The sequence below is a fragment of the Aureobasidium pullulans genome, assembly GCF_000721785.1.
Source record: "Aureobasidium pullulans EXF-150 unplaced genomic scaffold scaffold_6, whole genome shotgun sequence".
Taxonomy (NCBI): Eukaryota; Fungi; Ascomycota; class Dothideomycetes; order Dothideales; family Saccotheciaceae; genus Aureobasidium; species Aureobasidium pullulans.
Window position 1 is genome coordinate 1,197,605 of NW_021941026.1, and position 16,979 is coordinate 1,214,583.

The 16,979-nt window shown below is 51.5% G+C and overlaps 9 protein-coding genes across 9 annotated transcripts; 4 read left to right on the top strand and 5 right to left on the bottom strand.

The window, feature by feature from the left end:
• Positions 1 to 12: 12 nt before the first annotated feature.
• M438DRAFT_294517 (uncharacterized protein) lies at positions 13 to 2,515 on the bottom strand. Its single transcript, XM_029901847.1, has 4 exons — positions 2,342 to 2,515; positions 2,112 to 2,284; positions 1,583 to 2,055; positions 13 to 1,532 (listed from the first exon to the last, which is right to left on the bottom strand). Exons 1-4 carry the CDS (start codon positions 2,388 to 2,390, stop codon positions 410 to 412), a joined length of 1,818 nt encoding a protein of 605 aa, XP_029762355.1. The 5' UTR covers positions 2,391 to 2,515; the 3' UTR covers positions 13 to 409.
• Positions 2,516 to 2,832: 317 nt separating this feature from the next.
• Positions 2,833 to 4,015, bottom strand: M438DRAFT_316523 (uncharacterized protein; the record flags this gene model as incomplete). The annotated part of the gene is made up of 1 exon (XM_029902697.1): positions 2,833 to 4,015. Exon 1 carries the CDS (start codon positions 3,688 to 3,690, stop codon positions 2,833 to 2,835), a length of 858 nt encoding a protein of 285 aa, XP_029762356.1. The 5' UTR covers positions 3,691 to 4,015.
• A 270-nt stretch (positions 4,016 to 4,285) lies between these two features.
• On the bottom strand, positions 4,286 to 5,414 carry M438DRAFT_396275 (DUF339-domain-containing protein). Its single transcript, XM_029909257.1, has 2 exons — positions 4,909 to 5,414; positions 4,286 to 4,841 (listed from the first exon to the last, which is right to left on the bottom strand). The coding sequence occupies exons 1-2, from the start codon at positions 5,342 to 5,344 to the stop codon at positions 4,360 to 4,362; spliced, it is 918 nt and encodes a 305-aa protein (XP_029762357.1). The 5' UTR covers positions 5,345 to 5,414; the 3' UTR covers positions 4,286 to 4,359.
• A 496-nt stretch (positions 5,415 to 5,910) lies between these two features.
• Positions 5,911 to 7,513, top strand: M438DRAFT_364312 (uncharacterized protein). Its single transcript, XM_029907711.1, has 3 exons — positions 5,911 to 6,496; positions 6,551 to 6,903; positions 6,952 to 7,513. Exons 1-3 carry the CDS (start codon positions 6,201 to 6,203, stop codon positions 7,308 to 7,310), a joined length of 1,008 nt encoding a protein of 335 aa, XP_029762358.1. The 5' UTR covers positions 5,911 to 6,200; the 3' UTR covers positions 7,311 to 7,513.
• On the bottom strand, positions 7,420 to 8,470 carry M438DRAFT_344561 (endoplasmic reticulum vesicle protein 25 precursor). The gene is made up of 4 exons (XM_029905256.1): positions 8,177 to 8,470; positions 7,979 to 8,102; positions 7,609 to 7,912; positions 7,420 to 7,553 (listed from the first exon to the last, which is right to left on the bottom strand). Exons 1-4 carry the CDS (start codon positions 8,387 to 8,389, stop codon positions 7,535 to 7,537), a joined length of 660 nt encoding a protein of 219 aa, XP_029762359.1. The 5' UTR covers positions 8,390 to 8,470; the 3' UTR covers positions 7,420 to 7,534.
• Positions 8,471 to 8,802: 332 nt separating this feature from the next.
• Positions 8,803 to 9,960, top strand: M438DRAFT_316532 (Diaminopimelate epimerase-like protein; the record flags this gene model as incomplete). Its single annotated transcript, XM_029902698.1, has 1 exon — positions 8,803 to 9,960. The coding sequence occupies exon 1, from the start codon at positions 8,920 to 8,922 to the stop codon at positions 9,958 to 9,960; it is 1,041 nt and encodes a 346-aa protein (XP_029762360.1). The 5' UTR covers positions 8,803 to 8,919.
• A 663-nt stretch (positions 9,961 to 10,623) lies between these two features.
• M438DRAFT_354275 (uncharacterized protein) lies at positions 10,624 to 13,428 on the bottom strand (the record flags this gene model as incomplete). Its single annotated transcript, XM_029906936.1, has 1 exon — positions 10,624 to 13,428. One exon carries the CDS (start codon positions 13,426 to 13,428, stop codon positions 10,624 to 10,626), a length of 2,805 nt encoding a protein of 934 aa, XP_029762361.1.
• Positions 13,429 to 13,811: 383 nt separating this feature from the next.
• On the top strand, positions 13,812 to 15,311 carry M438DRAFT_373652 (APG6-domain-containing protein; the record flags this gene model as incomplete). Its single annotated transcript, XM_029908437.1, has 2 exons — positions 13,812 to 13,896; positions 13,945 to 15,311. The coding sequence occupies 2 exons, from the start codon at positions 13,812 to 13,814 to the stop codon at positions 15,309 to 15,311; spliced, it is 1,452 nt and encodes a 483-aa protein (XP_029762362.1).
• Positions 15,312 to 15,512: 201 nt separating this feature from the next.
• Positions 15,513 to 16,919, top strand: M438DRAFT_334092 (uncharacterized protein; the record flags this gene model as incomplete). Its single annotated transcript, XM_029903676.1, has 1 exon — positions 15,513 to 16,919. One exon carries the CDS (start codon positions 15,513 to 15,515, stop codon positions 16,917 to 16,919), a length of 1,407 nt encoding a protein of 468 aa, XP_029762363.1.
• Positions 16,920 to 16,979: the final 60 nt, after the last annotated feature.

The following is a 16,979-nucleotide window of genomic DNA, read 5'->3' on the forward strand; positions in this document are numbered from 1 at the left end:
TTGACCGGGTTTGAGAATGAGAGATGATCTTGGTTCATTCAAATAGCTAGCTACATAACATGATGAACTCCAAAATTCGATTCAACTAGAAACAATATCGCAATGCGTGGTATGAACAATTGCCGCCCTGATATGAGTGTCGAAAACGACGCTTTGGTAAGAGATAATATAGACAAGAAGGTAACAGAATAGGATAAAGGGTATCTTTTGGTGGATCCGTGCTAAGGGGATGCATGAGGAAGAGAGAAAAGGGTTTGTGAACTGTAAAGATGCCAGTCGGATGGATATTCATTGCCGAACTGTTGTTGAAGAGAAATGCTTTGGTGGCGGAGAGATTGTCGTATTTTCATGAAGATGGTTCGTAGGTTTGGTAAAGAGTGTGTGTGTCCAGGTGACAGTTGGATGGTGTTCATATCGAGGTGATGCGTGCGCCGCCACCTATGGTGTTACGCTTTGGTCGCAGGTTCATGACAGATTGAAGCTCGCGGATCATGTTGGTGCCCGAGTCGCGCTTGTCACGCATCTCAGATTGACGTGCCCGCTCTTCATGCATCTTGATGATGCGCTCCTCTCTTGTCAAGGAGCTGCGCTGGCGGGGTATGACCAAAGACACACCTTCGAACACTTCCTCGTCTGATCCCGATCCTGCGAGACTGGACCTGTTGGACTTGGACTCGCCATTCAGTGCACGCAAAGCATCAGCAGGTCCACCTTCTTCGACAGCGGTCAGACCGCCGAGGCTTGCGGCAGGCGAACGAAGGCCACTCGATGCTTGCGAGATGCGACGTTCCTGCTTGTCGAGGTTGCTTGCAAGGGAAGCCTTGCCATTCTCCCAAGCTTGCGTCAACATCTTGAGATCGGCGCCAATCGACTCGTACTGCGACATCAAATTCGGGCCGAGGTCAGTCAGGTCGTCGGAATCTTCGATGGCCTTTGTAGATTCTTCTCTCATCAAGGCCATCTTTGCCTGCAGTGATCTGATGCCCTGAGAGAGGTCGGTGATCTTGCGAACCTGAGTACGCAGACGTTCGCCGGCGGGTCTGGAGGAGAGTCTTGCCTCTCTGGGGATTGTAAATTCTTCGACCTCGCGGAGAAGGTCGCTCAGTTTCTGGGCCCAGGTTGCAGTGGTAGTGCTCAGTGAGTTCATGATCCTTGTTGCGGCCGACCAGCGAGCGAAATCAGGATTGCCACCATCTGCTTCCAGAGACATGAGAGAGCAACAGACAACTCTTCTCAGAGTACTGTATTGGTAGCTCACAACGCGAAGACTTCTGAGAGACTCCGGATCGTCCTTGTCCAAAGAAGCGAGCTCGGGGGTAACGGCCTCTTGAACGGCGTGGTGAGGGATATCGTAGACGTCCAGATATTTTTCCATGTCATCCTGGTTGAGTAACAGCTTAAGAGATATTGTTGCTTCCCTGAATGCTGGCAAGGCTTCGGTGTATGCTTTGTTGAGAGCGCTCCTTAGCTTGGCACATTTCCTGTTGACCTTAACATCATCGAAACGAGAAATCGGAGGTAACGGCGTGCTCCTGTGTACTGGTTAGCGGAGGTCAAGAGAGGCCTTATCGGGGCTTCTCACAATCTGTATCCCTTGGAGACGAGTTCAACCTCCTGGATCAGAGACAAGGCAGCAGAAGTGGTGATGTCGAAGCCACGAGCGTTTGTGGTCAACGAGGAGACGGTGTCTACAGCTTGGTGTCTAAGGTACTGCAGCCATTGTCGACGGATGTATGCGTAGAAGAGAACAGCGGCGACAGCAGCGCACGCCAGTGCTAACAAGACACGGCTTTTACTCAAGCGAGATCCACGTAGCCAGTTGAGTACAAGAACGAGAACAAAAGCGACACCAGCAGTGGCAGCAACACCTGAGATGTTCAATGAAGCATTCGGACCAGACTCGGTGGAGTCGAAGGGGGTTCCGTTGATCTGAGTAGTGTGTAAAGATCCGAGATCAGGGTACTCGTTTAGGAGTTGCGACGCGACGATCAGGTAACGGAAGTGTTCGAGGAAGCGGGTGTTCTCAGCCCGGCCAATGCGAGAGTTGACAGCACGCTATTATGTGTAAGAAGCCAGATCTGGATGGAGCTATAGGTGGATAGGAGGCATACCGACCAAGCATGGTGAAGCTTGGAAAAGGTGCCTTGAGCAGGGAGTCGGAGGTTTAGGGGCTGTGTAAAGCGCTTGAGCGAGGCCTTCTTCGGCGCGACAGTCGGTGTGTAGGGAGGAGTAGGCGAGGGATCTTGGTTGAGGTAGTTGAACGAGTCGTCGGCGGTGCCATTTCCTGCAGCATCGCTTTAGTACGTTTGTCGGGTCTAAGAAGGAAGGCGCGTCTAATCACCTTCGAGCAGCGCTGCAAGAGGACTGTCGTCTTCGAAATAACTCTCCATTCACGCGGTCGTTGACGGTGTTCTGGATCTGCTGCGTCTACCTCGTCGCACAAGGATGGTCGAGATAGGCAAGCAGCAAAGTACGAGAACAGTGTATAAAGATGGGAATCAAGGTCACAACAGGCACAAGGCCGTCATGTCCGGGCATCCAGACGTTCCTACCTTCTAAATGAGATGCAATCATGCAACGTGGAGTAATTAGCGCGAAGTCTATCTGCACGGCTCGAATGCAGGGACCTGCCAGACGCGTTCCCGCCATGCCGGTTACTGTGACCATCTGACTCGCCGCCCTCCGCACTGTTCGTCTTCTATACGGGAGAAGGAACACCCGTCGGCTCGTTGCTTGGGAAGACGAAATTGCGGTCAAATGTATATGTTCATTCATTAAACAACTGCATTATTGGCCCTCGTCTATTACACATTACCATCCGCCATTCAACTCCTATCCCATCACCAGCCCTGCGTCTTGCAGCTCCGCCAAGTCACCCCCTGCCTTTACTACTGCTCGCAGCGCTGCCTGGCTGAACCTTCGCCGTTTCTCCACTGCCTCCCTTTCACGTCGAGCTTTGGTCTTGCTGCTCCCCGACGGCGCAACCCCAGTCAACAGCTTCTCGCTATCTGATGGTGTATAGTTCACAAAACTGCCCGATTTCCCTCGTGGACTCTGCAGCTGGCCAGATGATTTGCGACTGTGCCCTTTCGATGATGGTGTTCGCCGTTGACGCCGCCGAGGTGACGGCGTGCCCGATGAAGGTGTCCGTTGGCGGCGATATGATGGTGATGGCGTGCGTGACTCTCTTCTCGACCTTCGTACTTCTGTAGTGATGTACATCTCGTCTGCCATCTCCTGCGCGCGTGATGGCGCAAGTGTAGGATCATAAGATATCCTCAATCCTGACATTGAGAGGTCGTTTTGATGACTTGTGACTCCTGCTATCGGTTCAAAGCTGGTGGATATGTTCAAATCGACCCCGCTATCATTACCCATCCAGGGGCTGAAAGTCGGTGATGGTTGGTGAATGTCTTTGGCGTCAAATGAATTGGCACTCCATAATCTGTTGTGCTGATTTGTTGGTTCAGGGTAGACACTGCTGACTATGGGCGATGGCTCGTTGGCGATTGCCCCGTCAGGATAAGCAAGTGCTGCAGGATTGCATGTTCCCTGAGGCTCGATGTACTGGTTGAACACATGGTCGTATGCAGACGTCCATTGGAACTCCTTGCTTGAGGTGCGGACGTGGTTTGGCCGTACAGGCATCGGACGTATCGGGTAAGTGTATTGATGAGTAAGAGATGCCATTGCTAGCGTTTGGAACGTAATGTTTCTCTGAGGGTTGTAATGAGTTGGTTGAGATACTGCAATACACAAGCCAGCCTATGCAAGGTATTATATGCGGTGTTGAGCAGACCAGTCGGGTGGCTGGCGATTTTTATGGAATGAGACGTTGACAATGGCCAGTCTTCCTCTTTGGTACATCTGTCGCTCTTCTGGTGGTTGGGACTTCTTTGTTCGTTCCTCAAGATTGCATTCCTTGCATTCCTACCATCTGACCTGCTACGATTGGGGCAAACTCGTCAGTCTTGACTGCCGAGATTGGGATATCACCACTGTACTGATCTTTTCATCTCTCGCAACCCTTCTTGGGTAGTAGAGGAGCAATCGTAGCGAGCGTGCTTGGAGCCGACTCTGTTTCAATACTATGGTATACGGCATTAAACCCAGCACTCGGATCTCTTTGTCCTGATCGGAATGCTAGCCTCAGGTCGTGGAATGTGTCCAAGGCCTCGCCAAGCAGTTGCCAGCCATGTGACTGACATCGAGAATTGCATAGGAACCTTTTGATTAGCCTGTGCATAAATTGACCACATCCAGAGAGAATCGAGGAAATCGTTTTGCTGAAAAGGGTGATATTTTATGGGCTGCAGGTTACGTATATACAGGGGTATTTACTGCGAAAAAGACAGTGATTTACTTGTCAAAGTTCTTGAGCTCAGGCATGAAGCCCATGCCTTGACCACTCTTGTTGTCCGGTGTAGCTTCGCCAGACTTGTCGCCCTCGAGGACTCCTCCGGCGCTGCGGTCCTTGACGTGCTGTCTCAACATAGCCAAGACTTCAGAGTTCTTCCATCGCTGGGGAACCGGGCGGTAGGCAGGCTTGAAGAGTCCAACAGTCTGTGCCCACTCACCAGTACCAGCAGGGCGAACAGGCTGGTCTTTGGCAGGCTTGCCCTGAGCTACAGGAGTAGCTTGGTCAGGACCGCCTCCTTCGGCGTACTCCAGGGAAGTAGGAGTAGGCTCTTGGGTAGCCCAGTAGTAAATATCCCAGTCATTCTCATCGAGGAAAAGATCGTATTGTTGGAGTTGCTTAGGTGACATAGTTTCGAGGTAGCGATCGGCAAAGGTGGACATGAGGAGATCGCTCTCTAGTGTTCCTCTTTTCCTGCTTTGGTCTGTGAAGGGCAAATGTTAGCTATAGCTCGAGATGAAGTCAAGGGGCCGAAGTGAATGGCGACGAACATAAGAGTCTAGCCCTGGTGGTGTTGGTGTCCTCGCCTGTCCTCCTCAAGGGCTCAACGCGGAAAGAACCTCCCTCCATTTCACCTACTTCAAGATCGGCGTTGACACCAGACTCGGGAGTGCCGGACTGGGTACCTCCGGTCATTCTCTCGGTGTTCTCAGGCACAGAATCCTTGGCTGTGAAGCTGGGGTCCACGCTGGTGATCATCTCCGGAGGGACGTTGTCCTTGCCAATGCTAGGCATCTCATTGGCGATGGTCGAGGTGGTGTTGGTCAAATGAGGGTTGAGAGGCTTCTCGGTCTGAGCCTTGCGGTATGCGTCGACAGTGTCATTGGGACGAGGAGCATCGCTGAAGCGGGCAGTGGCCGAGCTAAAGGGACGCACAATGCGCGGGGAGGCGCGAACTGATCTGAGGACAAGTCTTGCTGCAGACATTTTGGTTATGTTTGTGATGTTGGATGACAATGGCAAAGTCGAAGGAGGAAAGAGAGCTGCTTGTTATCTGGGGAAAAGGTCGTTACCGATCAAGCTCGAACCATGACGTTGATCGAGTTGTACAGTGATCGAGACCACTCTTTCACGTGATTGTCTTGTTTTCTGCTCTGAACTCACTTCCAAACTGCTGTTTGAATACATGTAACGCTCTGCCTATGGACTATAGCATTCATCTCAGCTCACGGCACTACCGTTTTGACAGTCGCATAGCTATCATACCTACGCCTACATAATGATGGTACTACGCACAGACCTTCGTTGCGTCCGGTTGTCTTCCTCAGTGGAAGACATCAGGAGCAACCTCTTGGGCAAGCCACTAGCCAAACTTGACATGGCTGGATATTACTTGCATTCTGGGACTGTAGTCGTCGGCGGTTCATGATCTCAGCAGTCATCACATACGAGCGGATCAGTGTTTGTTGCATTCTGAGACCACTGTTTGCAGCATACAAGACCAGAGTTTCGGATGATTGGCAAGTAATGCTTGCCTCATTTTAGTGTTTGTTGGACTCTGGTGAAATTGAACGAAGACTATAGATATAACAAGGAAAGAGTAGACGATGCTTACCGTGGACGACTCCAAGAATAAAATGGTAAGTGCAACACAATCGCGACTTCCCTATCCAACACCTTTCAATCAACGCTTCGAACCTGGATCTTCTCACCGTCCCTTCGGCCATCTTCAACTCTCTTCCCAACTTCTCGTTCATCGTTACATGATCAACATCTTTCACACCTACACCCAACAAAAGATCGTCCTATCACCATCGTCAATCTCTACAGCAGCAGCATCACAATGTCTAGCGACCCCAGCCTTGCAGTCCCCGTGGGCACCGGCCGTCCTGGAGCATCTCGCACAAGCTCATCCAAAAGCGTGCAGCGCTCTGTTGAACGCATCGACGACCGCCAGGACCTTGGTACTATCGTCAAACGCGGAGTCAGCCCAGCTCCAGACAGTCTCGCAGAAGTGGGTGCAGGCAGTGCAGCAGACGAACGTCCCACGAGCATCAACATTCCAGTCACCAAGGCTTCGAGCACCGGAGACCTCAGATCTGGTTTGGCCAGTCCAGTGATCCCCGATGGTGCTGTTCAGTGAGTCCTTCCTCGTTTCTGATCGATGCACATGTGACTGACCTGTTGCTTCAGAGCCCTCGTCGCCAACATCCATGCCGACAACCCAGGCAGCAAGACTCCCAAGCCTGAGGAAATTCCGACCTCAATCCTTTATGCCGGTGCCACCCACAAAGAGTTCAAGGGTGTCCCCAACTACCTGCTCATCAAAAAGGTTCCCTACTTCAAGAAGTTGCTGTCCAAGACAACTACCCCTGATGCCAAGGATCTGACCTTCGATGGCTTCAACGAATTCGCCTTCGCCCTCTTCATCCATTGGTTGTATAGCGGCAAGCTCCAAGGTCCCCATGACTTCCACTCGGTTCAACACTACCTCTGTCTGTACGCCATGGGTCAGGAGTGGGATGTCGAGACGTTGTGCAACGACTGTAAGTCCATCATTCCTGAAAGCATAAACACCAGCTCACATCTCACAGCCATCGATCTGGTCCGCTCGTACTACCACATCAACAACATGACGGCACCTACCTTCCGCATCGAGTACATGTATGCTGCCACCAAGTCGCCCAACTACATGCGCAAGTTCCTGGCCGAGACAGCTGCCTTCCGCGCACTCTGTGGCGAAGCCGCAGCCAAAGGTGTCTACCTTTCGGACTCGATGAAAGACTTGCTTCAGAAGGGAGGCGACTTCCCAGCTGACTTTGCTCAATCTCTCATCAAGCTCGCCAAGGAGGACTTCCCTGACCCCAGAAAAGGATCCAAGTGTGATTGGCACGAGCATGCCGATGGTCTTCGCTGTGCCAAGGATGATGTTGAGCCGTACATGACTTCGTGATCTGGCGATTTATGAGATTACGGAGGTCAAGACGAGCAGGCAGAGAAATGACAGACGGCGGTCAGGACCTAGCTACTGGCTGTGACAGGTGACAGAGGAACGAAACAAACGAGGGAGAGAGGCTGTTATTGCTAATACAGTACCTATGAACCATTGCTGCATATAACACAGACGTAGCTCTCCGACCTGGAATGACATAAAATGCATGAAACCGTCCGACTCGTCTAGATGAGGTGCTTTGATCTGTGATGTTTCGTGAGCATGCGGCGCAACCAGAGAATGATGCAGAGGGACATACCTGAAGTAGGCGCGCAGGTAGACAATCTGCCATGCGCCCAGGCCGACCAGCATACCCATGGTGCCAAAGGCGAACCACTTGACACGCTCGTTTGTGCTCTCGTTGGTATCTCTCAGCTTCTGCTCGCGGATGCGGAGGTAGTCCAGCTCGCCAACAACCTCTGCGACCATCTCTTCGATTCTGCGCAATTCCGTCTCGACGGGCTGAAGTTTCTCGCCGGCTTGGATGGCAGACCAGTCCTTTGCGTCGGCACCAATATCGATATCGAGTTCAACGTGGCGGCTGGGGTTCGATCCTCCGTTGTCTGTTTCGTGAAGAGCTTGTCAGTGACTGCAAGCTGCGTGTTGAGAATTGCATCAAGCAAACGTACTTCCAGTCAGGATGTTCTCGAAGCAGACATCAAAGGCGGAATCGGCGTGAGAGGTGAAAGCGTAGCGACCTTCGCCAGCGACATCGCGAGGTCTGTGGTAGTCATTGCCAACAGCATCCTTGATCTACACCAGCAACATCCCGTCAGCATCTTCCCGTACACACTCTCTTTACTTGCTGAAGGTTGGAATCAACGCACGTGCAGGTTCAAAACCTGGCCATCTCCTCTGTGTCCACTGATGGTTGCCGTCACAACGACAAGCTGGTCCTTTGCGACAAAGTTGCGGATGCAGCGTTCCTTGCTCGCCGACTCTGCTCCGGGATGCGCCTGGATGTCGAATTTGAGGGCGAAGCTGAGGGGCAGCAATGCGAGTAGCAGCAATCGCACGAGGAAACTTGTTCGTGACTCCATCTCTTTTTTCCTTTGGCCTGGCTCCCGGTCGGAATTGGGATCCCCTGCTGGTGCTTTTTGTTTTTTTGTTGACGACGCGAGTGAAAAGGCAGGAAGCTCAGCAGCTCTCCTGAGTATTTTGGTAAACGTAGCGGCTACGCTTTGATGTCCCCGGACTTGCTCCTTGGGTTGTCTCCTTATTCGTGTTAGGTGCAAACATGCCAAGACTCACGCTCAACTCTTTTTGTGAACCGTATCACCCTGGCTATGACTCGCTCTGTTTCTCAAACTCATCACAGGATCATGTGCTTGAACTTTCGGTATTTCTGACATTATTCATAACATGTACCGTTGAATACTGTCAAAAATGTGGTACCAATCTCCATCCTCTGGCCGACCGGTCGGCTTCTGACTTCCCTGAATCTGCTCACCTTCTCAGAGGATCTCAAGGTGGGGGCTGCTGACGAACCACGATGGGCATCAGTTAGACAACAAAACTTCCCTCTCTCCAACGTGTTCTTGCACAGTCTCATTTTGACGACAAAACGATCATGACAGAACAAGAAGCATTCTGGATCCAGACAGAAGACTGGCACACTGCCGGCGAGCCCTTCCGCATCGTCCCAGATCTACCACCCCACTGCACGACAACGGGAAACACAGTATGGGAACGCCGCCTGAATATCATGAAGGAACCGAGTCATCCTCTGGATCAACTACGCCAATCTCTCTGCCATGAGCCCAGAGGTCATGCTGACATGTATGGCGGTTTCATCGTGCCCCCGAACGACTCTGGCGCCCATCTCGGTGTTCTATTCTGGCATAGAGATGGCTTCTCCACTGCCTGCGGTCATGGAACCATCGCTCTAGGCCGCTATGCAGTAGCCAAGGGACTTGTAGACTCAGTACAAGACGGCCCAGTCAAAGTCATCATCGACGTACCTTCTGGCAGAGTAGCGGCAGATGTGAACTTCAAAGATGGCAAAGTGATCCATGTGGATTTCGTAAACGTCAAAAGCTACCAATTCGCCAAAGACATACCTATAAGTGTAACTGCACATGGAGGAGAAACTCTACATCTCAGCGTCAATATATCTTGGGGCGGAGCTTCAATCGCATCTGTCGATGCTCGCGATATCGGGATTGAAATAGAGCCAACCAACTCCCAACGCTTCATCGAACTGGCCAGTCAGATCAAAACCAAACTTGGAAAACAAGGCGATCACGCGGGAACTTCCCTCTACGTCGTATGTTTCTTCCAAACCCTCAGCGACAACTCCCAAGCCATCGAGCAGAAAAACGTGGTCGTCTACGCAGAAGGCGCGATCGACAGATCACCCTGTGGCAGTGGAACAGGCGCCCGAGTTGCAGTTTTACTGGCCCAAGGGAAATTGAATGGTGGAAAGAAACTCATCCATCATTCCATCATCAACACGACTTTTGAAGCCAGCATTGTTTCGCAGCAGCAGGATGAGGGTGCAGAATTTCCGACTTGCATACCCAAAGTCAGAGGTAATGCTTTCCTCACTGGACGGCACAGTTTCTATATCGACCCGAACGATCCGACGTATCCGGGCTTCTTCTTCAGCTAAGTTCAGAAACACAAAAGCTGTGCAGATGCAAGAACAGAGGAACAGACTCTCAACAGACCCGGAGGTGTACAACGAACATCAATACCGACCGCACGACTATGAAATCAAGAATCAACGACCAAAAGATCATCAAGCAAACAACAGTAACAAGAACGTGACACGAAAAGGAAAACTATGCTATCAACATATCTCAAACACGTATCCACGACCACGACAAAGAACGCTTACTGACATCCAAAACGAACCGCGACCAAAACCTGAGGTTAAATGAAAAGGCTGGCTTGCAATGGGGGTGACAAAGAGTCAGCAAGGAGGATGGTTAATTGTGGGAGCTCTGGTGGTCAGAAGGCTTTGTAAGCTGAAGCCAGGTGGATTTAATGCGGATATCGCTGGGATATAACAGGAAGTTGTTGCAGAGAAGATGAATCGTTTGCTTGACGCTGCAAGTAGTATATGTACATCTCTTTGCTTGAAACTTTCGCTGTCAAACTCGGGAAAGCAATCTCCTTTATCCCACTCAATCTTAGCACAAAACCAGTGAAAGCAATTCTCCTAACCATGGGTATTCGCAATGCAGAAACTCCATCCATGCTTGATATTTCCACACGCTGTGCTGCGCCTTCCATGCAAAACAAAAGATGATAATGAGTAACAATGAGATATCTACGCGAGTTCGTCCTCTGATCCATCGTCAGGCTCAGCCAAAACCCTCTTTCTCAACATTTCTTTCCTTCCCACCGTCTCTTTGAGAGGCGTCCCGTAGCGTACCACCGGCGTCTTAGGCGTTGCAGCAAGAGCGATGTTTCTGATAGCTGGCTTAGGCGTTGGTAGACTCGTTTCGCCTGATCTGACTGGTTCAGATGGTTGTAACGACTTCTTGGTCGCTTGCCTTGTGGAGCTTCTCACACTACGACGTTGGCTCTCATTCGAGGAAGACTGCGAAGGCGCGGGCGATGGAGCCGGTGGAGGTGAAGAGAGTGGCGATGAAGACGGCATGCGCATCTGTGCTTGCGGTGCCGGCATGAACGGACTTGGCGGCGGTGGGAGATTTGAGAGGAAGTAAGGCCCATCATGAGCGGTCATTACTGGAGAATCGGCATAGCGGGTCGCTGTTGCTGGGGTATCCATAGTCGCCGACGAGTCACTAACATCGCCATCGTTTTCTGTGTCGATTACCATCGGCTCTGTACGACATGGAGGAGGAGTGCTTGCTCGTAAAGGTGGATTGGCGCTGTACGGTGGAGGCGGATGAGGTGGATGCACGGGCGAGCTTTCTTCGAACACAGGTTCGAAGCGAGATCTGGCAGGAGGTGGAGGCATCATGTTGGTAGAACTACCGGTGTTACTCGATCTTGCTGCCGTGGGATTTGCGCGCTGGTTTGCTTGCAACGACGAGATAAGCTGAGATGTAGTCATGCCAGCAGCAGTCAGGCCCTTAGCCCTCAGATACTGCTCAGCACGAGCAAACAGATTGATAGTGCTGGTCGGCGTATTGGCTAACCTATCTCGCAGTTGAGGTGCTGGGTAAGTGTACGTTGAGGCATTGGACTGATTGAAACGTCTGTCCAACTTCTCCTGATTATAGTGTCTCTCATCAGAAGTCCTTCGAGGTGCTTCTGACTCGTTGGAAGCCTTCGCACTTGGCCGCCTCTTCTTCTTCTTCGACTGCTTTGGCTGCTCCATTCTTAGCACGCCAAAGCCGCTGGTAGGTCCGAAGAAGTTGAGATTGTGTTCCTGTGCAACATGTGTGGATGGACTGTCCGTACGAAGCATACCGAAGCTTCCGACCTTTGGATCCGAGGTGTCGAACGTTCTGTAGAACCCAGCAGGTCCGTGTGGAAGGTATCTCTCTTTTGGTACTCTTTTATTCTTGACAGGCTCTGGGGTATCCACTTCGGGCGTATCCGACATGTAGAGGGTTGGAGCAGCCACCCCGGTGATTGGATGACGTCTATAGTGGCCACCCTGACCATCAGAGAAGAGCTCAGCTGGCGGTGGAGCAGAAGAATCACGCTGTGAGTCTGTGTCATCGCCTTCGTCCCCTATGGTGATAGGGATCTCGCCATTGTCTCCATGACGTGCTATCTGCTTATCCATAGCACGGCGCAGGAGCGGAGTGCGGAAAGGTGACATGCCGGGCGATGCTGCTGTATGCGAGGGGCCAGGAGTAGACAACTCGTCGTCTTCGCCATCCATGATCTCGATGATCTCACGCTTGATCATGACGGGTCGAGGTAAATCTTTCAAGACACGAGTGTAGCGGCCCGAAAGGCCACCCATGGTTCTTCCAGGCATGTGGGCAGTGATTTGTTGCCAGGTCAAGCCATTGATCTCTTTCAAACGCTTGATCAAATCATCTTCCTCTCTAGAGTAGCCACGGTTTTGTCTCACACGATTTCTTGAATTAGCAGCGTCGGAGAAGGTTGGATCATCAGTCAATGCAGGATCTAGGTCGAATGAAGTCTCGGTATGTTTGAGGAGTCTGCGACGCTTCTTGGGCCGTGAGGCTGCAGGAGCCCAAAGTGACTGACCACCAGAAGGAGAGTCCCAAACAGAGGGAGCGCGATGCGGAGCTGGCGTCAGAGCGTTGGCACGGTTGTCGAGGTAGTTGGGCGGGTTGAAAGCGTCTTCAGGCAGTGCGGGAGCGGACCAGATGCCTTGAGGCTGGCCTGGGAAATGCGGTTGACGATTGAGGGAGGTAGCACGCATGAGAAAGTCGGCGATTTGATTGGCAATGCTTTGGCCCAGCTGATGAATGGCCTCGGGATCGACTCTTCCTTCGGCATCTTGATGTGGGACAAGCTGATTCAGAGAGTCGGCGATGGAGATTTGAGGCAGAGAATGAGCGACTTCAGTAGATGGAACGACGGATGTATTGTGGTATTGCTGCTCATGGCTAACCCTAACATCCGACTGAGCAGGCTGGGCCAAACGCGGATCGAGAGCGAGCTCGTCGTGGTCGCGGCCCAAGTCGTCAGATTCGTCGCCTGATTGCTCGTCGCCAGCGTCGACAGCTGCATCTTCGTAGTCTCCATCCTCGTCGTCGCTGACGTCTTCTTCTTGTTCATCCTCCTCCTCTTGGCTGTCGTCGTCTTCCTCTTCAGGCTCTTCTTCAGGCAACTCTGCAGGATCCTCAACATCGTCGTCGGCATTGTCCTCATGGCCGTCTTCAACTTCCAACTCTTCAGCGAAAGCTCTCACGAAGCGCGATGAGGCGCTCTTTCCCGTGTCTCGTTCGTGTTGCATGTACGTCAGGTGGCCGTTGTTGACGACGACCTCGCCGGTCTCCATGTCGATTTCATCGCCGACTCCAGTAAAGTCTTTGGCGTATTTCTCGAAGATGCGCTCAAAGGTACCTTTGAGTTTCAGGTCGATTCGTTGTCGGCCGCGTTGGTATTCATCAGGATCATAGTCGATTCGGTCGTCTCGCGATGAGCTGCGGGCTCGGTGAAAACCATCGAACGCCATGGCTCAGGGGATGACGGCCTGATTGTTGTTGGCATTTCACATGTCCAGAAGAGTGTCTGCAGACAATGAAGGAAATCAAGGTGGACGCGTTCGAGTCGTGAATTGTTTCCCGCGGGGCTGACGCAACTTCCCGTTCCGGCAACTGCGCCGAGGCGCCAACTGCTTCCATGCCGCTTCCAACCTTCGGTGCTTCCATCACATGCGAGCTTCCACGTCGCAGTTGCTTTCACATCGAGTACTCGAATAATTCCATTTGACTCTGTCTAAGACTTTGCCGTGCTGGCCGCTGCCTGATGACTGTACAACCCAATACTCCTGGTGCATAGACTGCCTCTCTCCCTCGAGCCCCTCCTTAACCCTCCTTCAAACCTCACACATCAATCATGTATTGCCAGAAATGCAGGACTCCTTTGAAACTCGACAACTCTTTGGAGCACCTCAATCCGTCCTCTTTCAAAATCTTAGTCGGTGTGTATCAAACTAGTAATTTTATTTGGACTGAGGCTGATAGTCAAGACTCGACGCCTTCTCTACCAAGCCATACTCCTCAACCACCCAAAACGCTCGCTGCTCGCGAACGGAGAGACGTATATGACAAGGCTTCTCAAAATGCCGGTCCCGCTCAGCAAAAGCGGTCAATACAGGCTCCGCAAAAGACTGCCAACTTCAATCCTGCCATGTCTTACGTGATGTTAAGTGAATCTCAGCTTGGACCTATGTCACCGGAAGACTCTAGCCCTTTCAAAAAGGCCCCTGAGAAGGACTCAAAGTCTCCAGACCAGCATGACTCAACTAGTCTCTCTACCGAGATTGAGAGAATCCTACGCTTATGGGAGATCTTATCTTCTCGCTCTGATATCGACCATCCGGTATGCTCAGAATGCACCGATCTATTACTGGCTGGTCTCCAACAACGTCAAACAACGGCGAACCGTGAACGTCAGGCATATGGGGAGTTCCTCAAAAAGGCAAAGGAGGGCGTTCCTTCACAGGAAGAGCAACGCCAGGCCCGCGAAGCTCTGGCTGCTGCGAAACAACAAGAGGAAAAAGCTCTTAGGGAGTTGGAGGCCCTTGAAGCGGAAAAGACTGCCATGGAAGAAGAAATCGCTGCCCTCAACCGCGAAGAAGCCGAACTCGAAGAAGAGGAAGCCGCTTTCTGGCGTGAACGCAATGACTTTGATAACACTGTCACTAAATTCAGAGAACAAAACGACAGCTTACTCAACCAACTTCAGTTTGACACAAAGTTGCTTGAAGCTCTGCAGCGAACAAATGTCTACAATGACTCGTTCTGCATTGATCATGACGGTCCGTTTGGCACAATCAACGGATTGAGATTAGGCAAGCTTCCAGATCACGCTGTCGAATGGCCGGAAATCAACGCTGCATGGGGTCTTTGTGTCTTACTATTGACGGTCGTCGCTGAGAAGCTAGGCTGCACTTTTCACGGCTTTAGGCCTCTTCCAATCGGCTCTACATCAAGAATCGAGAAGCTCGAATATCCAGCGAATGATCAATCACGAACTGGCAAGCCAAAGGTCACAAGTCTTGACCTTTTCTGCAACAGTGATCTTCCTCTCGGATTGGGCTTCCTGCATCGTGGCTTCGATAATGCCATGGTTGCGTTCCTCGAATGTCTTCGACAGCTGGGCGAGCATGTTGAGCAATCTCCCTCATATGTCGGCGCGTCTGCTCTAAGTCGCAAACTTCCTTACAAGATAAGTAAGGACAAGATTGGTGATAACAGCATCAAGCTTGGAACCTTCAATCAGGAGGAAGCTTGGACGAGGGCATGCAAATACACGTTGACGTGCTGCAAATTTCTGCTCGCGCATGCTAGCCATGTTGATGATCTGAAGCAGGATGGTCAAGCGGCTTGTTAGAAATATGAAGTCGGCTGAATCCCGCTCTTTCAAGTCTGCTAGTCACAGAGTGCTAGCAAATTGAAGCCTCGGCATATCTTATCGCCAGGGATGGTTCTGTAAATGTGCAAGTATGAAGCAAGGGGCTAGCTTTTGAGCCGAAAGTTCTCGCGATTATTTTCACTTATGCCACGTCAGTCTGTTCTTTGCTATGTACTAGTCATGGCAATTATAAGTGCACCTGGCCATAGAATACAGCTCATAGCTGGCGTTCTATTCACGGCGATACCACTTTGGCTTCTGGCATGGCACTTTCGAGTGCGGACTCCTCTTTTCGTCAGCCGGCACATACCCCATCACAATGCCTGGACGATAGACCGCGAAACATTCATCCAAGAATGGATGGACAATCAGATCGGTAATGAACCGAACAACTCGGCCATCTCTTTCTTATGTCGCCAACCAAACATCAAATGGCAGCCAGACGTAGTGCTGGATCTGGACGATGCCAATGGTGGGATAGGCAATGTTCGAGGCAACATCTTCGACTTCCTTGGTCTGGCCATCTTGAGCGGATCTTCGATCGTGCTACCTAGCTTTCAATCAAGATCTTCGACAGATCTGAGCGCTCTTTGGAATGGCAAGATACCTTTCAGCACATTCTTCGACGAAGACCACTTCATAGCCACCTTCGCAGCAGCGTGTCCAAAGATGACCATCTACAAACCGAAAGGCAATCATTCTCTACCGCCTCCCCTTCACAATCGCTACGGCATGCCGAGTATGCGACAAGATCTCTACCCAGATACCCGCGATACAGAAAAACCAAACACACCTTCAGCGGCGGTAAAAGACCTCCAATCCTGGATTCTCGCTCAACCCGACCGCGATCCCAAGAATATCACTCTCATCAGTGTTGGCCGCACTCTCTGGGAAGGCCTGGATACCCGCTCTTTACCTCCAGCCGTCCGTCGCGACTTCGGCTCCTCCCTGCGTTTGATACCAGAAGTCCGCCGTCTAGCTGCCCTGGTAACTTACAATCTCGCCCTCACCCACCACCTCCACGACATCGACCCCCGCCTCCCCTACTACCCATCCTCCTTCCTAGGCGCCCACCTCCGCACAGAAAACGATGCCAAAAATGCCGGATGGTTGGAAAACGCCACACCCTCCGCCCACGCCGATTTCGACGGCCAAACAGACGCATATCTATCCCAAGCCGTGGAAAGAAACTTGCAAATCATATACGTGGCTTCCGGCAACATCTCCGAAATCTCCAAATTCGCAAAAAAAGCATCTCTCTTGCATAATATAACCGTCACCCACAAAACTGCCCTTTTATCACCCACAGACCTTTCCACTTTACAAGCGCTTTCTTGGGATCAACAGGGATTGGTTGATTATGAAGTTTTGAGGAGAAGTAGTTCGTTTGCGGGATATGCGAAGAGTAGTTTTGCGTTCAATATTGCTATCACCAGGAATGAGTTTGTGGATTGGAATAGGGAGAGTTTGAGGTTGAAGCCGGGGGATCGGAGGAGGGAGGATTTGGCTTTTGATGATGGGGTTAGTAGGATTTGGGGGAGGTTTGAGTGGCAGGAGGAGAGGATGTTGAGGGGTGCTTGGCCTTGATTGTGTTTTGTGTTTGTGTTTGGAGTTTGTTGATTGATGGGTAACGGTGGATTAAGAAGA

Coding starts and splice junctions, on each gene's coding strand:
- M438DRAFT_344561 (XM_029905256.1), bottom strand. CDS start 8,389: ATGGAGTCACGAACAAGTTTCCTCGTGCGATTGCTGCTACTCGCATTG. Junction 8,103..8,176: donor GCCAGGTTTTGAACCTGCAC/GTGCGTTGATTC, acceptor TTGCTGGTGTAG/ATCAAGGATGCTGTTGGCAA. Junction 7,913..7,978: donor CGAGAACATCCTGACTGGAA/GTACGTTTGCTT, acceptor TTCACGAAACAG/ACAACGGAGGATCGAACCCC.
- M438DRAFT_294517 (XM_029901847.1), bottom strand. CDS start 2,390: ATGGAGAGTTATTTCGAAGACGACAGTCCTCTTGCAGCGCTGCTCGAA. Junction 2,285..2,341: donor TCTTGCAGCGCTGCTCGAAG/GTGATTAGACGC, acceptor GCGATGCTGCAG/GAAATGGCACCGCCGACGAC. Junction 2,056..2,111: donor AGCTTCACCATGCTTGGTCG/GTATGCCTCCTA, acceptor TACACATAATAG/CGTGCTGTCAACTCTCGCAT.
- M438DRAFT_364312 (XM_029907711.1), top strand. CDS start 6,201: ATGTCTAGCGACCCCAGCCTTGCAGTCCCCGTGGGCACCGGCCGTCCT. Junction 6,497..6,550: donor ATCCCCGATGGTGCTGTTCA/GTGAGTCCTTCC, acceptor CTGTTGCTTCAG/AGCCCTCGTCGCCAACATCC. Junction 6,904..6,951: donor CGAGACGTTGTGCAACGACT/GTAAGTCCATCA, acceptor CACATCTCACAG/CCATCGATCTGGTCCGCTCG.
- M438DRAFT_396275 (XM_029909257.1), bottom strand. CDS start 5,344: ATGTCTGCAGCAAGACTTGTCCTCAGATCAGTTCGCGCCTCCCCGCGC. Junction 4,842..4,908: donor CACCAGGGCTAGACTCTTAT/GTTCGTCGCCAT, acceptor TGCCCTTCACAG/ACCAAAGCAGGAAAAGAGGA.